Raw genomic sequence first — 15,248 nt, forward strand, 5'->3', positions numbered from 1 at the left:
TTTTTTTTTGCGGTACGCGGGGCTCTCACTGTTGTGGCCTCTCCTGCTGCAGAGCACAGGCCCTGGACGCGCAGGCTCAGCGGCCATGGCTCACGGGCCCAGCCGCTCCGCGGCACGTGGGATCCTCCCGGACCGGGGCACGAACCTGTGTCCCCTGCATCGGCAGGCGGACTCAACCACTGCGCCCCCAGGGAAGCCCCGTGGATTTTTTGAGCGCCAGCTTTTCACTCTTTCGGGTGTACACCTCAAAGTGGAATTGCCAGATCCCATGGGGATTCTAAGTTTAAGTCCTTGAGGAACCTCTGAGCCATTTCCCACAGCAGCTGAACCATTTGGCCTCCCCACCAGCAAAGTGCGAGGGGTCCAATTTCTCCACACCCTCTCCAGCACTTACCTGTGTTTCCCACACGGCCATCAGAGTGGGTGTGAAGGCGTGGAGTGATTCCTCTGGCCTTGACTCAAGATCTGCACGTGTTGAGACCCTCCCTCCCTCCCCCCCCCACCCCCGCCTTCTCCAGGCAGACTCCGAGGCCTCCCCAGACCAGGAGAAAGGAGTCCTTGCCTGGTGGGGGGGGGAGGGCCAGGCCTGCAAGGAGGGCAGCCGTGGTCCCCGCACCTGCTCGGCAGGGCCACTCCGATTCTTTTCCTCTGACTCCAGTGCAAAAAAGGCCAGGACGCCCGCCCGCGGAGGTTCTTGTGCGGAAGCCCTTTGCTCTTGACTCCTGTGACTTTTCCAATTACCTGCCTCTGGAGGTGCAGACATAGCGAATACACATACTCAGCCCCGTTTTCTGAAGTTGGGGCCTCCCGCCCGCAGTGCTGTTTGCCTGGCTTTCCTCTGCGTTGCTGGGTGGTGGGCCCCCATCAGCGGAGGAAGGCTCGACATCCCCACTTTACAGAGCAGGGAACTGAGGTGCAGCCAGGAGCTGGGCTCCAACCCACGTCTTGGCCCTCGCACTGCCGGGGGCCTTGCTGTCTCCCTTGGCGAGGGTTCCCTGCCTGAGCCCCCTGCCCCGGGCCCCCTGCCCCGGCCCCTCCCGTGCCCGTCCTCTGCCTCCTTCCACCAGGCCTGCGAGAAGACCCAGCTGGAGTTCATGTCGGAGCAGTGCACGCAGACCAACGGGGAGCCCCTGCGCCTCTCCCCGGGCAGCACCTCCTTCTACCGCTGGGGCACGGCCGAGCAGTACAGTCGAGGTGGGTCCCGGGGGGTGCCGGGGCGAGCCAGGCCTGAGACCCCGGGGCAGGGAGAGTCGTTGGGGGAGACCCACCATCACTCTGATGCTGTTGAGAGCAGGCTTCGGCCCTGCATCAGACATGTCACGCATCCCACCCTGGCTAGCAGGTCAGGCCACGACTTCTCATCTCTGAGTCTCGGTTTCCCCATCTGCAAAATGGAGGTAAGAGGCGTAGCTTGCTGCCAGCATTGCTGGCAGGAGTCAGTGCGATGACACGGGAAGCACCGAGCGTGCTCCCTGGCTCGTAATTCAGTAACATTTATGACATCGCCATGTGATTACTGCCTCAGGAGGCAGGACAGGTGGGAAATAGAAACCTTGCCCCAAATGCAAAGAGTGAAGCGGGATGGCGCTCGGGGGTCGGTGAGGGCCCACCTGGATCGTGTTTCACAGGGTCACTGCCCTCCCTGCTCCCTGCCACCCTCCCATCCGGGTTTCTTGTCCTTCTGCTTTCCCAGGGGACGCTCTGTGTAGATATCTGTGCCGGGCCATTGGCGAGAGCTTCATTGTGAGGCGTGGGGACAGTTTCCTGGATGGGACACGGTGTGTGCCAAGCAGCCCTCAGGAGGATGGGACCCTGAGCCTGTGCGTGTCGGGCAGCTGCAAGGTAGGCGTGCTCCGGCAGTGGAGGTGCCCTTTCATCCACTGTGGCCCCGAGGCCTCTCGCATCAGAAACCAAGATGCTAAGGGGCCTTCGAGGGGTCAGGTCTGGGGGGTGCTGCCCCCGTGAAGCTGCAGTAGAGTCTGCACTGGGTGATGCTGGGATACAGGGCCGAGCTTGGGGTCAAGAGCCTTGCTGTGACCTTGGACAAGTCATTTCAGCTTGCCTCCTGCACAGATGTCAGAAGCTGCAGAAATGCCCCATTTGGTTGTGTGAACCTCAGAGCTGTGGGTGTCAGTGGGCCAGCACCGTCCCATGACGTCACCTGGGTCTCACCTGCCACTCTCCTTTGCTCAGACGTTTGGCTGTGACGGCAGGATGGCCTCCAGGCAGGTGCGAGATGTGTGCCAGGTGTGTGGCGGGGACAACAGCACGTGCCGTCCTCAGAACGGCTCTTTCACGGCTGGGAGAGCCAGAGGTAGGGGCCTCCCTGGGGGTGAAGGGCCGGTTTCCCCCCAGCCTCCAAGAAACCCCACAGCCCAGAGCCTGGGTGCCGGCTGCCTAGGTGGCGGGGCCCGCACTCTGGCTCAGCCCTGGGCCCTCTTAGCGGCCTCAGCCTCGCGTTCCTCTCTGCCAGCCTCCCCACGAGGCTCAGAGTTTGCTGATGAGGCCACTGCTGGGGCTGCGGCACATCGGTAACGGTTGCTCCGTGTACCTGTGGTGCAGAAAAAATACAGACGTTGGGAAATCTGTGGTGGGCTGTCCTCTCCTCTCCTGCTCAAGGACTCTTAGCAGGAGGGACCTTATGCTCGGAAAATCCTTGACTTTGATCCATTTATAGAACAGGTCAGGTCTTTTGCAAAGCCAGTCGAGGAGTTGAGTCCCATCTCCCTCTGGCGCTGAAATCTGCTCCCTTTGACTGTGACCTAAGTGACCTGAGACCACCCCTCCTCCCCCCCGCTTCCTCCTAGAGTATGTCACATTCCTGACCGTTACCCCCGACCTGACCAGCGTATACATCATCAACCACAGGCCTCTCTTCACGCACCTGGGTGAGTTGGCCAGAGGACGCCCACAGGAGTTAACCAGACCGTGAAGGTCGAGGGCGCAGCCCCAACGTGCCGTCACTTCTGATGCCACCTGCAAGTTCGGGTGCTCCCCAAGCTGCCGTCCGTTGGACGATTCGCTGGGAGGACTCCCAGAACTCTGAGAGCTGTTACGCTCACCGTTACGGCTCATTACAGGGGAAGGATACAAAATAAAAGCAGCCAAAGGAAGAGATGCCTAGGGCAGCGTCAGGGAGGGCGCCGTGTCCAGCTCAAAAGTGACCACACACGCGGTGTACCGCCTACTCTGGGAGCTCTCCTGAGCTCAGGGTCCAGGTGCTATGGGGCTCCGTTATGTAGACACGATTGGGGGGTGGATTGATCGCCCCCTGGACGGTCTCAGTCTTCAGGTTGGCGGAGGCTTGGTGACTCAAGGCCACCACCCTAAGTCCTGTGTTTGGTCTTTCTGGTGTGGCCAGCTCCTACCCTAAACAAAGACGCTCCGGGTCAGGTGAGACACAGGGCGCAGGTCAGACCTGTCTCCGGGCAAGGCTGACCTCTTTACTTAATGCCGCTGTGGGGCTTTATTTCCAGGGGGCGCCCTGGCCTGACCTTGGAATCTGGGGTGGGGTGCTCGCCCTGGGGTCCTTGAGCCCCCGTAGAGTGGGGTGTGAGCGCACTTGGTGAGGGAGCAGGTCCACGGCACTCACCAGGTTCCAGGAAGAGGCACAGAGTCACTGCGTGGGGAGCCTCCCGTGGTCAGACACCCTGTTCAGAGCGTGGGATACCAGGAGGACCTGCTCCCCGGGAAGCCTGGGGATCCTGGGGCGGGAGTGGCAGGTGCGGCCGTGGAAGTCATGCCCCGTTGGCCCAGTTGTCACCTTTCCTTAAACAGGACCTGTCTGTGAGGGGGGCGGTGCCGGCTCCCACGGTGGGAGGTGGGGGTTCTCTGTGGTGCTGACGGCCCCTCCCCCAACAGCAGTGAGGATCCGTGGGCGCTACGTCGTGGCCGGAAATGCGAGCATCTCTCCCAGCACCACCTACCCCTCCCTCCTGGAGGACAGCCACGTCCAGTACAAAGTGACCCTGACTGAGGACCGGCTGCCCCGCCTGGAGGAGATCCGCATCCAGGGCCCCACCCAGGACGACATGGAGATCCAGGTGACCGGGGGCCTCCCCCTGGCGTCCGCTGGTCCGTCAGCCCAGACGCACACCTCTTCATTCTCTCGGCGGCCGCCGGGGGGCCTGGGGTCCCCGTGCTCAGAGCCCACGGGAGTTCTGGAGTGCTGAGAGTGGGTCAGAGGGAGAGCCCTGTGCAGGGGTCGGGGGCTTCCCGGGACAGGGGCTGTGCTGCCGAGGTCTGAGATGAGCTGACGCTGCAGGCCGAGCAGGGAGGGGAGTGTCTTGAGCGAGCAGTGCGTGCCCAGGAGGGGTGCTTAGGAGGGAGGGAGGAAGGGGACCCTCCAGGCGAGGAGGCTGGAGGGCCAGGCAGACCTGGAGGGGCCTTGCTGGCCGTGTGAGGAGTTCAGGCTTCCTCCTGGGGGCCTGGGGAGCTGCTGGGGGTCTGTGTAGGGCGGAGTTGGGGTCGGGCTACGTCAGACCCGGACGAAGGAGGGTGGGGGGCACGAGACCGTGGGGGAGGCTGGTTGGGCCAGTGCCCAGATTAGAGACCCGCCGTGGGGGCATCTAATGCAAGAGGAGCAGAGGCAGCCCGAGAGCTGGAAGCAGGGTGACCCAGGAGTCAAGAGCCCAGGCTAGGGACTCAGCCCAGAGTTCAGATCCTGGCTGTGCAGAAACTTGGACAAAAGACTTAATTTTCTGAGCCTCAGTTTCCCCGTCTGCAAAATGAGACTAAGCCGAACTACGTGACGTGAAGATGCGTTTGTTTTTCCTTCAAAACGACGCACAGCAAGCGCCTGGCAGACTGTCTGGTGCCCCACACGTGCACACGGAAGGTGGCCAGGCTGCATAAGTGCGTGCGGACTCGCCTCTCAAAGTGCCCAAGGCCCCATCCTAACAGCGGGAATGAGACACCCAGAAGTTCCGGGACAAAGGGGCGGGCACTGTGAGGGCCGGAACTGGAGCCTGAATATCCCCCTCCCACGCTTCGCTCTCCTCTGGCGGGGATGCTGGGTTCCCCAGATCTTCATCTGCAGAGTGGGGGCCAGATGGCAGTCCTGCCTCCTGGGGTCGTGGGCGGGCAGCGTGGGCGGCAGGCCCTGGCCCAGGGGCAGCTCTGGGTCATGTGGGTTCTCGCTGTTTCTTTGGGAGCCCCGGCTGTGCGTGGATGTGTCCCGCACGCTGTAACCTCGTCTGCAAGCGGCGCCTCGTGTGCTTTGCTGAGGAAGGTGCTGGAGGGTGGACGGGAAGTAGTGGACGTTGAAATAGCCCTTGACAGCCTTTGTGGGGGAGTCCAAGTCTCGACGGCCCCTCACTTAGGTCTAGCAGCCCCACCCTCTGCTCCCACGGCTGGGGAGGCAGCAGGGGCTCCCCCAGAAGTCCAGGCCAGGCCAGAGCGAGCCCCACCAGTGAACAGTTAACCACTTCCCCACCTCCCCACGTGGCCCAGTTCATCCACCTCCCCGCCCCTGGAACGTTGTTCCAAGGGCTGGGTGTCAAGCAGTTCTGTTGTCATCCTTTGCGGTGAGGATAAAAAATACAGATTCCGGGGCCCCTCTCAGAGACACTCAACCAGGACCTGCTGGGGGGTGTGTGTGTGCCAAGAACCCGCATTTTAGCAGAGGACTGTGACGGGTGGCCAGATGAGGTGTTGTGGGAGTAGATGCTGGAACCTTGGGGGCGTCCTCCTGGCCTCTGCCCACCAGACTGGCCCCTCACAGGACCCAGTGACCCTCCTGAAGTACGGACAGACCCAGGCTCCCTGCTGGACCCTCTTCCTTAACTCTCTGTGTCCTCAGGCTCGAGGCCAAGCTGCCAGACAGCTACAGGGCCCCTGATCCAGCCCCTTCCTGCCCACCTCTGGGTCTCATCTCCTGCTGCAGAAGCCCGAGCTGTGCTGGTCTCACACCAGGCTGGGGCTGGGCTCCCCTCTGCTGGAACACCCCTTCACCCGCCTCCACGCCTCCCCGCACCCTGGTCAACCTCAGCACCTTCTTCGTGCTCCCATAATCCCCTGTGCGAACCTCTATCCCCGCACCTACCACCAGCCCACCCTCCCCCACCCCACTGTGAGCCTGGGGCAGCGTCCTGGTCACCGGGCCGTCCTCGAAGCGTGGCGTGGGGTCAGTGTCGGTGATGGCTTGCCGAGGGAAAGAGTATAGAGATGGAGGAATGAAATATCGAAGGCTTCCCGGAGGAGGTGGCCGTGACAGTGGCCCTCAGACAGCCCGCTGGACTGGCCCCGGCTCTCCGTGTGTCTCGTGCAGGTTTACAGGCGCTACGGTGAGGAGTATGGCAGCCTCGCCCGCCCAGACATCACCTTCACCTACTTCCAGCCCAAGCGTCGGCCGGCCTGGGCGTGGGCTCCCGTGCGGGGGGCCTGCTCGGTGAGCTGTGGGGCAGGTGAGGCCCGGGGCAGGGCTCGCCTGAAAGCCTGGTTTGCTCCCCGCACGGAGGTGGTCTAGCCCCCCTCTCTCCCCGCAGGGCTGCGCTGGGTGACCCACAGCTGTCGGGACCAGGCAGCGAACGAGTGGGTGGAGGCTGCCCGGTGCGCAGGGAGCCGGCAGCCGGCGGCGTGGTCCGAGTCATGTACCTCCATACCCTGTCCCCCGTCGTGAGTGCGCCTGGGGCTCAGGCGCTCACCGCTCCAGGGGGGTGACCGCCCCGCCTGGGAGGCTGAGGGAGGGGCCCACCCCCTGGCAGGAGCACAGGGCTAGGGACGGAGCCGTCCCTGTTGGGGGCAGGGCTGGGGCAGCCGCCCACAGGCACTTTTAGACAGTGGTCCCCAGGCTCAGGTGCAGCTTGGGGACACCTGGAGAGGTGGAGGGCTGGGCTGCCTGTACCTGCGCGGTGTCCAGGTACCTGAAGGGACAGTGGGCCCAAGCCAGGCCTGGGAAGTGACTCGCCTAGACAGACCTGCCAGCCTCCCGCCCCCGCCCCTGAGCCAGCCTGGGGACCCGGCCAGGGGCCCGATGCTCTGTTCCTCTCCTCAGCTGGGCGGCCGGAGACTTCGGCCCATGCAGTGCCTCCTGCGGAGGGGGCCTGCGGGAGCGGGTGGTGCGCTGCGTGGAGGCCCAGGGCGGCCTCCTGAGGACGGTGCCCTACTCCCGGTGCAGAGCGCTGGCCCAGCAGCCAGCGGCCGTGGAGACCTGCAATCCCCAGCCCTGCCCCCGGAGGTGAGCACGGATCCAGGCAGGTCCAGGCAGAGTCTCCCTGGCAGGGCTTATCCCTGAGCTGAGCCCTGCCCCTTCTGAGTGTCCCCTTTTCCTGAGGCCTCTGGCCAAATCCCACCACCCTGGGTGAGTGCCGACCTTGGAATCACCTCCTATCCCGGAGGCCCTGGACTGGCCATTTCCGCCTCTGAACTTCCAAGTCTCTGCTCGTGGAGGGCTGCGAGGATAAAGCAATACATGTCACTTTGTCACTGCTATTGTCATTTCCACAGTGTCCCAGCTGATAGAGGCGTATCATTCTGATTTGCCGCTAACTGCCTGGGTGGCCCGGGCAAGTCCCCTCCCTCTCCGGGCCCCAGTTTTGTCCAGTGGGGAGGGAGGTGGCCTAGGTCACTGGTGGTCCACACGTGGCTCTGGGCGTCTTCCCCCACACGCCCCGCATCCGTGGCAGACGTAGCAGTCACCACTCTTTCCTCCTGGGGGCCAATCGTGCCTCAGAATCCTTCTCAACACAGCACTCCAAGCAGCCGCCACCTCTCAAGGCTGCCACGGGAGATGCATTTGCTGTCCCTGAACTGGTGATCGACTGCATCTGGCCCCTGTTTCCCAGCACCTGCTAGGTTGTCTGGTTGGAGGCCCACCTTTGCCTCTGGAAGGCGGGAGGGTCAGGGCCGGTGTCATTGCACCCTGGGTGCCGAGTGGAGGGCCAGCAGCCGTTCATCCAGGCTTCAGGGAAAGGCCCCTGGCTTCTGCCTTTCGGCGGGGATCCCCCTTTGGGCTCTTGGGTATGGGGGAGCAGGTTCCCTACCTCTCCGCCCCAGGAGCAGAGGCAGGGCCTAATGGCTGTCTTGTGCCGTCCTCAGGGAGATGCCGGATGCGTGCTCGTCGGCCTGTGGAACAGATCCGGCCGTGCAGAACACGACGTGTGTGCAGGGGGCAGATGGCATGGGGGCGCCAGCAACTGCTGGGCCCTGCTCCGCAGACGAGAAGCCGCCTGCCCTTGAGCCCTGTATCGAGGTGTCATGTCCTCCGGGCTGGGGCCATGTGAGTATCCTGGGCACTGGAGAATGGAGAGCACTGGTTACCACTGGCCTCCTGCCGGTGCTAGAAGACTGCCCTGTGTAGGGCTGCTGTCCTCGGGAGGCCCTGGGCAGAGGACAACCCTAGAGACAGATCTCAGAGCTGCTGGGCAGGCCCCTTCCCGCTGGCAAGCAGGCTGAGCAATGCAGACCCTGATGGAATGCTGTCAGTTGTCTGCTGCGCAGAGAGACGCTGCCACGCTCCTGCCTGCGTCCACGGGCTCAGGCTGGGTGATGTTACTTTCGGACAAGGGTGCCGGCCGATCCTATCCCCGTGCCCTGCCCCCGGCTGGTGGGGACGGCAGGGCCAAGCGTGCCTGCAACTCTGGCTCCAGAGCCCCAGCGCGGTTGTGCCCCACACTGACCACTGATGCTGACGCAGAGGCCAAGGTGGGGCGTGTGGTGAGGGCATCCCCTGGAGGCCAGGAAGCAGGCTTCCCGGGAAAGGAGCAGCGGGGAGGCGAGGCCTTTGGGGTGCTGGTAACCACTTCTGTTCTCTCCTGAAGAGACTGGGGTAGGTGGGAGTGGAGGGCCAGGTGCCCAGAGGTGTGGAGATGGGAAGCCCAGACCCACCACCTTGCTGCTTGCCCTCTGCAGTCAGATGCCCCGTCTCCAGGGGAGAATGCTGCATCCCCAGCGGGCAGTGCCAGGCCAGAGGCTCATGCCACACACGTGTGGACTCCCTTGGCGGGACCGTGCTCCGTCTCCTGTGGTCAAGGTGAGGACCCCAACGCCCCTGAGGGTCAGCTAATTCTAAAAAAAGCATTTGAGGTGGCTTACAAAAAAATCCAGCTACACAAGAACATGACATTATAAGCAAGGAGACCGGGGCCAAGTACGGACAGCCACACGAATGTGCTCACTGACTGGCTGGAAGGTAGGAAATGATGATAAAACCTGGCTGTATTGGCACCCAAGAGCGTATTCTTAAGGTCTAAGATGGGCCCCAAACTTAGCTCTGAGCTTCCTGGAGGCCAACCCAGAGAAACAAAATTAATTTTAAGATACACAGTGTTTTAAACTAAAACCCTGGGAACTCCCTGGCGGTCCAGGGGTTAGGACTCAGCACTTTCACTGCCATGGCCCGGATTCAATCCCTGGTCAGGGAACTAAAATCCCACAAGCTGTGCGGCATAAGTAAATAAATAAATAAGCAAACTAAACCCCTAATCACTTGCTCAGGTAAACTCCAGCATGTTTAGAATTGAGGCCAGAGATTTCTTTTGAGGATACTTTTGCAGAGAGATGCAAGGACACGGTCCTAATAACATCTTGGGGATAAACACAGTAAGAGATTTTCATATAGCAACTGTTATAATGCCCCTCAAGTTATAAGAGCAGTTACCACTTTTGAGCACCCACTATGCACCAGGCACTGTATAGCTCCCCTTGAAAAATCTTTAAAAATAGTCCTCCAAGTCAGGCACCGTTAGATGAAAAACCTGAGGCTCAGAGAGGTTAAGTCACTTGTCCAAGGTCACACAGCTGCTAAGTGGCAGAGCCGAGACTCAGATCCATGTGGGCCTCGTCTGCTAGAGCTCTTCGGAGAGTGGGGCACCCATGGTCCATGCTGAGCCCCCCTCTTGGGGCACGGGGTCCCTCCTTCCTCCCAGCAGGCCTGATGGAGCTGCGTTTCGTGTGCATGGACTCTGCCCTCAGGACACCCGTCCGGGAAGAGCTGTGTGACCTGGCAAGCAAGCCTGGGAGCCGGCAGGAGGTCTGCCAGGCTGCCCCGTGCCCGGCTTGGTGAGTCCGGGGGAGGGAGACCATGCGGAGGGGCAGCAGTCTGGGTCCCCCAGGGAGGAAGGAGTCTTACCCTGGCTGTGGCTTCCTACGGAGCACTGGCCTTTCCTTCCTACAGGTGGGAGACCCGAGCCTTGGCACCGTGCCCCGTGACCTGTGGAGGGGGGCAGGTGCCACTGGCTGTCCGCTGTGTGAGGATGGACCAAGGCCGCTTTGTCTCCCTGCCTCATTCCAAGTGCTGGCCGATGCCCCGGCCCAGGCCCCTCGAGGACTGCAGCCCGGAGCCCTGCCCTGCCAGGTGGGCCCCTTCCCAAGGAGACAGGTGGTCCTAGGCGGGCATTCTTGGAGGTGGCATCATCACCTCCCGTTAAGCTCGTGAGCCTTGGCGTCCTCACCTGCAGGAGCGGACTGTATTGGTGCCCAAGACTGTGGGGCTTTTAAAGTGTGTGGCGTTCATCGCACGGGATGTGGGACGCTGAGGGCGCAGGGGGCTGATGGGTCATTTTTCATCACTTGCTCTTTACTGAGCACCTACTAAGTACTGGCAGAAGGGGCACAGCAGTGAGCAAGACAGACAGGCATCCCTGCCCTCCTGGAGTAGGCGCTGGGGGCAAGGGAGAGACAGGCGAGAAGTAAGATTGATGGGGGAGACGCACAGTTCACGCTGGATGGTGTTGGTGCGACGTGGCAAACACAGTGGGAAGGAAGGTTGGGAGTGCCGGCAGGGGCGGGGTTCAGGTGACGATGGAGTTAGGACTCCCACTGGAGACAGACATCTCGGCAGGGCCCCTTGGGTGCCCTGCCCCTCCCCCCACTGCTTTTTGGACACGTCCACCCTCAGCTTCCCCTTCTCTTTTTTAAAAAATAAATTTATTTATTTTTGGCTGCGTTGGGTCTTCATGGCTGCGTGCGGGCTTTCTCCAGCTGCGACCTCAGCTTCCCCTTCTGTAAAATGGGGGCTTCTGAACATTCTCTGTCCACTGCGCTGAGCCTCTCAGTGGAGACGTAAAAGTGACCCCCGGAGAGAGAACCTTTCTAGGCCCTTTCCAGTCTGGGGAGGTGAGGGGAAGCCCCCCCACTCCTCGGGGTCCCCCCGACTCTGGTTTGCCCCAGGTGGCGGTACCAGCTGGCGGCCTGCAGCGTGACCTGTGGGGGAGGAGTCGCGCAGAGGATCCTGTACTGCGCCCGGGCCCACGAGGAGGACAAGGCCGAGGAGATCCTGCCGGACACCCAGTGCCAGGGGCTGCCTCGCCCGGAGCAGCAGGAGGCCTGCAGCCCAGAGCCCTGCCCGCCCAGGTCAGCAGCCCCAGGGTGTGCAGTAGGCAGCCTGAACTCCTGGCCTGTGCTGACGCCGGGCCAGGCCCGTGGGGGTTAAAGGGCAGCTCGGTGGCACAGGAAACAGGACCACCCGGCAGGCCGCACTCGGTGTCAGAGGAGACACTCTAGCAAACCCAGGCAGTGCTGTTGGTTCTAATGGGGGTGACGGGGTGGGGAGGGCAGGGGCACTTCCCAGTGGAAGAGGCGGCATCTGAGTGGAGCCTGAGGGTGGTCCAGCTGGGGCACAGCACCGCCAAAGCCCCGGGGACAGACAGCTCACACCAGTAGGGTCTGGGGACAGGCTGGAGCCCGAGAGGGAAGGGCAGATATTCACCTGCCTTGTTCACAGTTCTCCCGTGGTTTCTTCTTTGTAATTTTGCATTTTAAATAATGCCGTGCTCTTCTGTATCCTACAGAAACATCCAGAAAAGAATGTAACAGTCACCCCTGTCCCACCACCAGATTTAATAGATGCTAGCATATCTCCACGTTTCCTTCATATGTCTCCTTGGTTTTAAAGAAATACACCACTACGGATAAGACTTTATTTACCTTAAAACCTTTAACTCATCTGTGATTTACCTGGGGTCAGTCACGAAGTCGGGGAGCAAACTCTACTTTTCCAAATCACTGACTAGCAACAGCATTTGCTGCATCCCCCCAGGTGCCCCCTTTATCGCATCCTAAATTCTCGTGTGGGTTGGGTCTGTGTCGAGGTTCCTAGCAGGCTCTGTTGTTTTACTTCCCCCACCTATTCCCACCCCCAAGTCAAACTGTTTCCATCGCTGTAGCTTTGTGATCCATTTGCCATCCACACCCGTGTCGCTTGATTTCCCTGCCTGTGCTTAAATGTGCACCCCGTTTATTTTCCCACATCATATTGGAAAAGGTCTGGGATTTTTTTTAATGGGAGTTTCACACGCACAGGAGCTCTGGTTACCCCGGAACGTCACTGTGGCCACCCTGGCCTCCTTGATGTTCCGGAACATTCCAGGCAGTGCTTCTGATTCAGGGCATTTGCACCTCCTTTCCCGCTGCCTGAATGTGTCTGCTCTGGATATCCCTTCCCAGGCTCCGCTCAGAGTGCCGTAACAGAGAGGCGGGGGGTCCTTCCTGGGACTTGGTTTTTTTTTGGCTGCGCCCCACAGCATGTGAGATCTTAGTTCCCCAACCAGGGCTCGAACCCGTATCCCCTACACTGGAAGTGTGCGGTCTTAACCACTGGACTGCCAGGGAAGTCCCCCCTGTGACATTCTAATTGTCACAACGGGGGGTGGGGAGTGCTGCCGCTGGCATCTAGTGGGTGGAGGCCAGGGGTACTGCTAAACGTCCTACGCTGTGCAGATGGCCCCCACGAGAAAGACCCATACATGGGCCCCAGATGTCACGAGGCAGAGAACCATATATGCTCCACGGTGGGCCGGGGCGAGGGGGCCGACTTGGTCTGGTTCACGGCCGTATCCCGGAGTCTAGAACAGCGCCAGGCCCACAGAGGCGTGTTTTTGAGAGGGGGCATCACGGGCCGGGAGGGCAGCATAGCGCGGGGACTCTAGGGCTCCAGGCTCCAGTGCGGCCTACCTGCCTTCTGTCTCGGCTCTGAAAACTGTCGGTCATTATCGTTTGTTGAAACATGATAAGTTAACATGGGCAGGACTGACTGATGTGGAGATCTGTTCTCCTTCATCCTGGGTCACTGCTCCCCCGTCCCTGCTACTCGGACTAGCAAGCAGCTGGGTGTCCACGGGTGTCCTGTGATAAAGGGGAAGAAAGGGGGCACCTTGTTAAGGGAAAAGAGCTCTCTTTCCCGCAGAGCCTTTCCCTTGCCACTCAGCCCTGTGACTAGCCAGGAGGGTTGCAGGGGCTGTACTGCTGGATCCCAGTGGCCTTGGAACCTGTCCTGGCTGGCCATCCATGGAGCCCACCGGGGCAGTGCCACCTTCAGGGAATCCTAGCCTCTCTCTGGGGTCTTCTCTTCCTGCAGGTGGAAGGTCATGTCCCTTGGCCCATGTTCAGCCAGCTGTGGTCTCGGCACTGCCATGCGCCTGGTGGCCTGTGTGCAGCTGGACCAAGGCCAGGACACAGAGGTGGATGGGGCGGCCTGTGTAGGTCTGGTGCGGCCGCAGGCCAGCATCCCCTGCATCATCGCCGACTGCACCTACCGGTGGCACGTCAGCGCCTGGATGCAGGTAAGTGCTGCAGCTGGGGCTGGTGAGTGCACGGGCCGAGGGTCCTCACACATGGGGACCTTTGGGGGCTTTGATTCATTGTGGTCCCCTGAAAGCAGGGGGAGAGCTGGGTCTCTTGGGGAGAGGGCAGCCGGGGCACCTAGAGATGGAAGACATAGCAAGGCCTAGAGACGTGGGGGACAGGTAAGCCTTAAGAGGCCCTGAGGTCTGAAGACTCCAGAAGATGAAGGGCTGGTAACTCCCCACAGATGAGCAAATGCCACCCCGTGCCCAGCACCTCACAAGGCGCTGGAGAGACAAAGTCAGACAGGGCCAGGTCCCCCGCAGAGGGGCTCACTCACGGTGCGGAGGGAGAAGAGGCAAAGCAGACGGCCACCGCTGCCTGCGTCAGGAGGACCCTGGGCATCTGGGTCGGGGGAGTTGATCCCTTGGGTGGGGCAGTGCGGGGTGGGAGGGGAGGGTGGACACCAGGCTGTGACGAGTGATGGAGGGCGGAAGGACGAAGCCGCACTGCCTGCTCCCCGCTCCAGGGGCTGCAGGGCAGAGGGACCTCGAGGGCGACGGGGAGAGACCTGGGCTTGAACCCCTGCCCCTCCTCCCCGTGTGATCCTTGCAAGGTGACTTCTCTGAGGAGCGTGGACACCCATGCCCGCCTCCCGTGTTGTGCAAAGATTATATCAGATCCTGCCCGGCCTGTGGTCGCCGCTGTCCTTGTCACCCTTCAGCGGGGTCAGTCCCAACTCCTTCCTATCTTTCCCGGCAGTGCTCTGTCTCGTGTGGGGATGGCATCCAGCGCCGGCACGACGCCTGCCTCGGACCCCAGGCCCGGGTGCCCATGCCAGCCGACTTCTGCCAGCATTTGCCCAAGCCGGTGACGGTGCGGGGCTGCTGGGCTGGGCCCTGTGCAGGGCAGGGGACACCCAGCCTGGTGCCCCACGAGGAATCCACTGCTCCCGGCCAGACCACAGCTGCCACCGCTTCCCCGCAGTGGCCCCAGCCCCAGGCCCACCTCCTCTCCCCAGCTCCCCGGCCGCAAGGACTCCCGCCCGGGCCCCAGGAAAGCCCAGCAGAGTCCAGTTACGTTCCTTCCTCCTTTCTGTCTGGGCGGCTGACTGGCTGCAAGAGGGGTGGGCAAAGGCATGTTCACCTGGGAGAGCCAGGCCGTACTCCTTGTGGGGACCTCCTGGGGGTGGTCCTGTGGCTGAACCCCCCGGGACGCTGGGATGAGTGCGGTCGGGCTGAAGGGATGGGCTTGGAGGCCGGGTTCAGGGGGGCCTCTTCCTCACTGGTAAAGTGCAAGCTCACTTATTATCATCAGGGGAGGGTGTCACAGAGTCAGAATCCCCGCCTGTGTGACCCACTGTACACGCTGCCTCCCTCTTGCTGGCATGTCAGTGGTGGCTGTCTGCCTTGGGTGGCGATGCTCTGGCCCACGCAGCCCCCTCCTTGCCTGAGAAAGCTTCCGGCGGGGCCTAGGAGGACGCCAGCCGCCCCAGCTCCCAGTCTCCTTCCCCAGCACGGAAAGCCCCCGGCCCTGCCCTGCTGGGGATACCCCACCTGGAAGTTCCCGCCCCCTTTCCAGGCGCCTGTGGCCGGCAGCACCTTGAGCCGACAGGAACCATTGACATGCGAGGCCCAGCGCGGGCAGACTGTGCAGTGGCCATCGGGCGGCCCCTGGGTGAGGTGGTGACCCTCCGAGTCCTCGACAGTTCCCTCAACTGCAGTGCTGGTATGTCTAGGGCCACGTGA

At 61.8% G+C, this 15,248-nt stretch overlaps 1 protein-coding gene across 1 annotated transcript in view; it reads left to right on the plus strand.

Annotated features, from left to right (window-relative positions):
- The window catches only part of ADAMTS13 (ADAM metallopeptidase with thrombospondin type 1 motif 13), a 32,286-nt gene that overhangs the window by 14,265 nt on the left and 2,773 nt on the right, over positions 1 to 15,248 (plus strand). Inside the window, 16 exon segments of the mRNA XM_060153911.1 lie at positions 1,068 to 1,194; positions 1,694 to 1,842; positions 2,194 to 2,314; positions 2,808 to 2,888; positions 3,862 to 4,043; positions 6,269 to 6,404; positions 6,486 to 6,615; positions 6,995 to 7,177; positions 8,038 to 8,218; positions 8,851 to 8,971; positions 9,870 to 9,999; positions 10,115 to 10,294; positions 11,110 to 11,292; positions 13,295 to 13,499; positions 14,263 to 14,575; positions 15,082 to 15,228. Coding sequence (XP_060009894.1) covers positions 1,068 to 1,194; positions 1,694 to 1,842; positions 2,194 to 2,314; positions 2,808 to 2,888; positions 3,862 to 4,043; positions 6,269 to 6,404; positions 6,486 to 6,615; positions 6,995 to 7,177; positions 8,038 to 8,218; positions 8,851 to 8,971; positions 9,870 to 9,999; positions 10,115 to 10,294; positions 11,110 to 11,292; positions 13,295 to 13,499; positions 14,263 to 14,575; positions 15,082 to 15,228 — 2,569 coding nt within the window.

This window comes from Lagenorhynchus albirostris, chromosome 7 (genome assembly GCF_949774975.1).
Source record: "Lagenorhynchus albirostris chromosome 7, mLagAlb1.1, whole genome shotgun sequence".
In the NCBI taxonomy this organism is placed as follows: Eukaryota; Metazoa; Chordata; class Mammalia; order Artiodactyla; family Delphinidae; genus Lagenorhynchus; species Lagenorhynchus albirostris.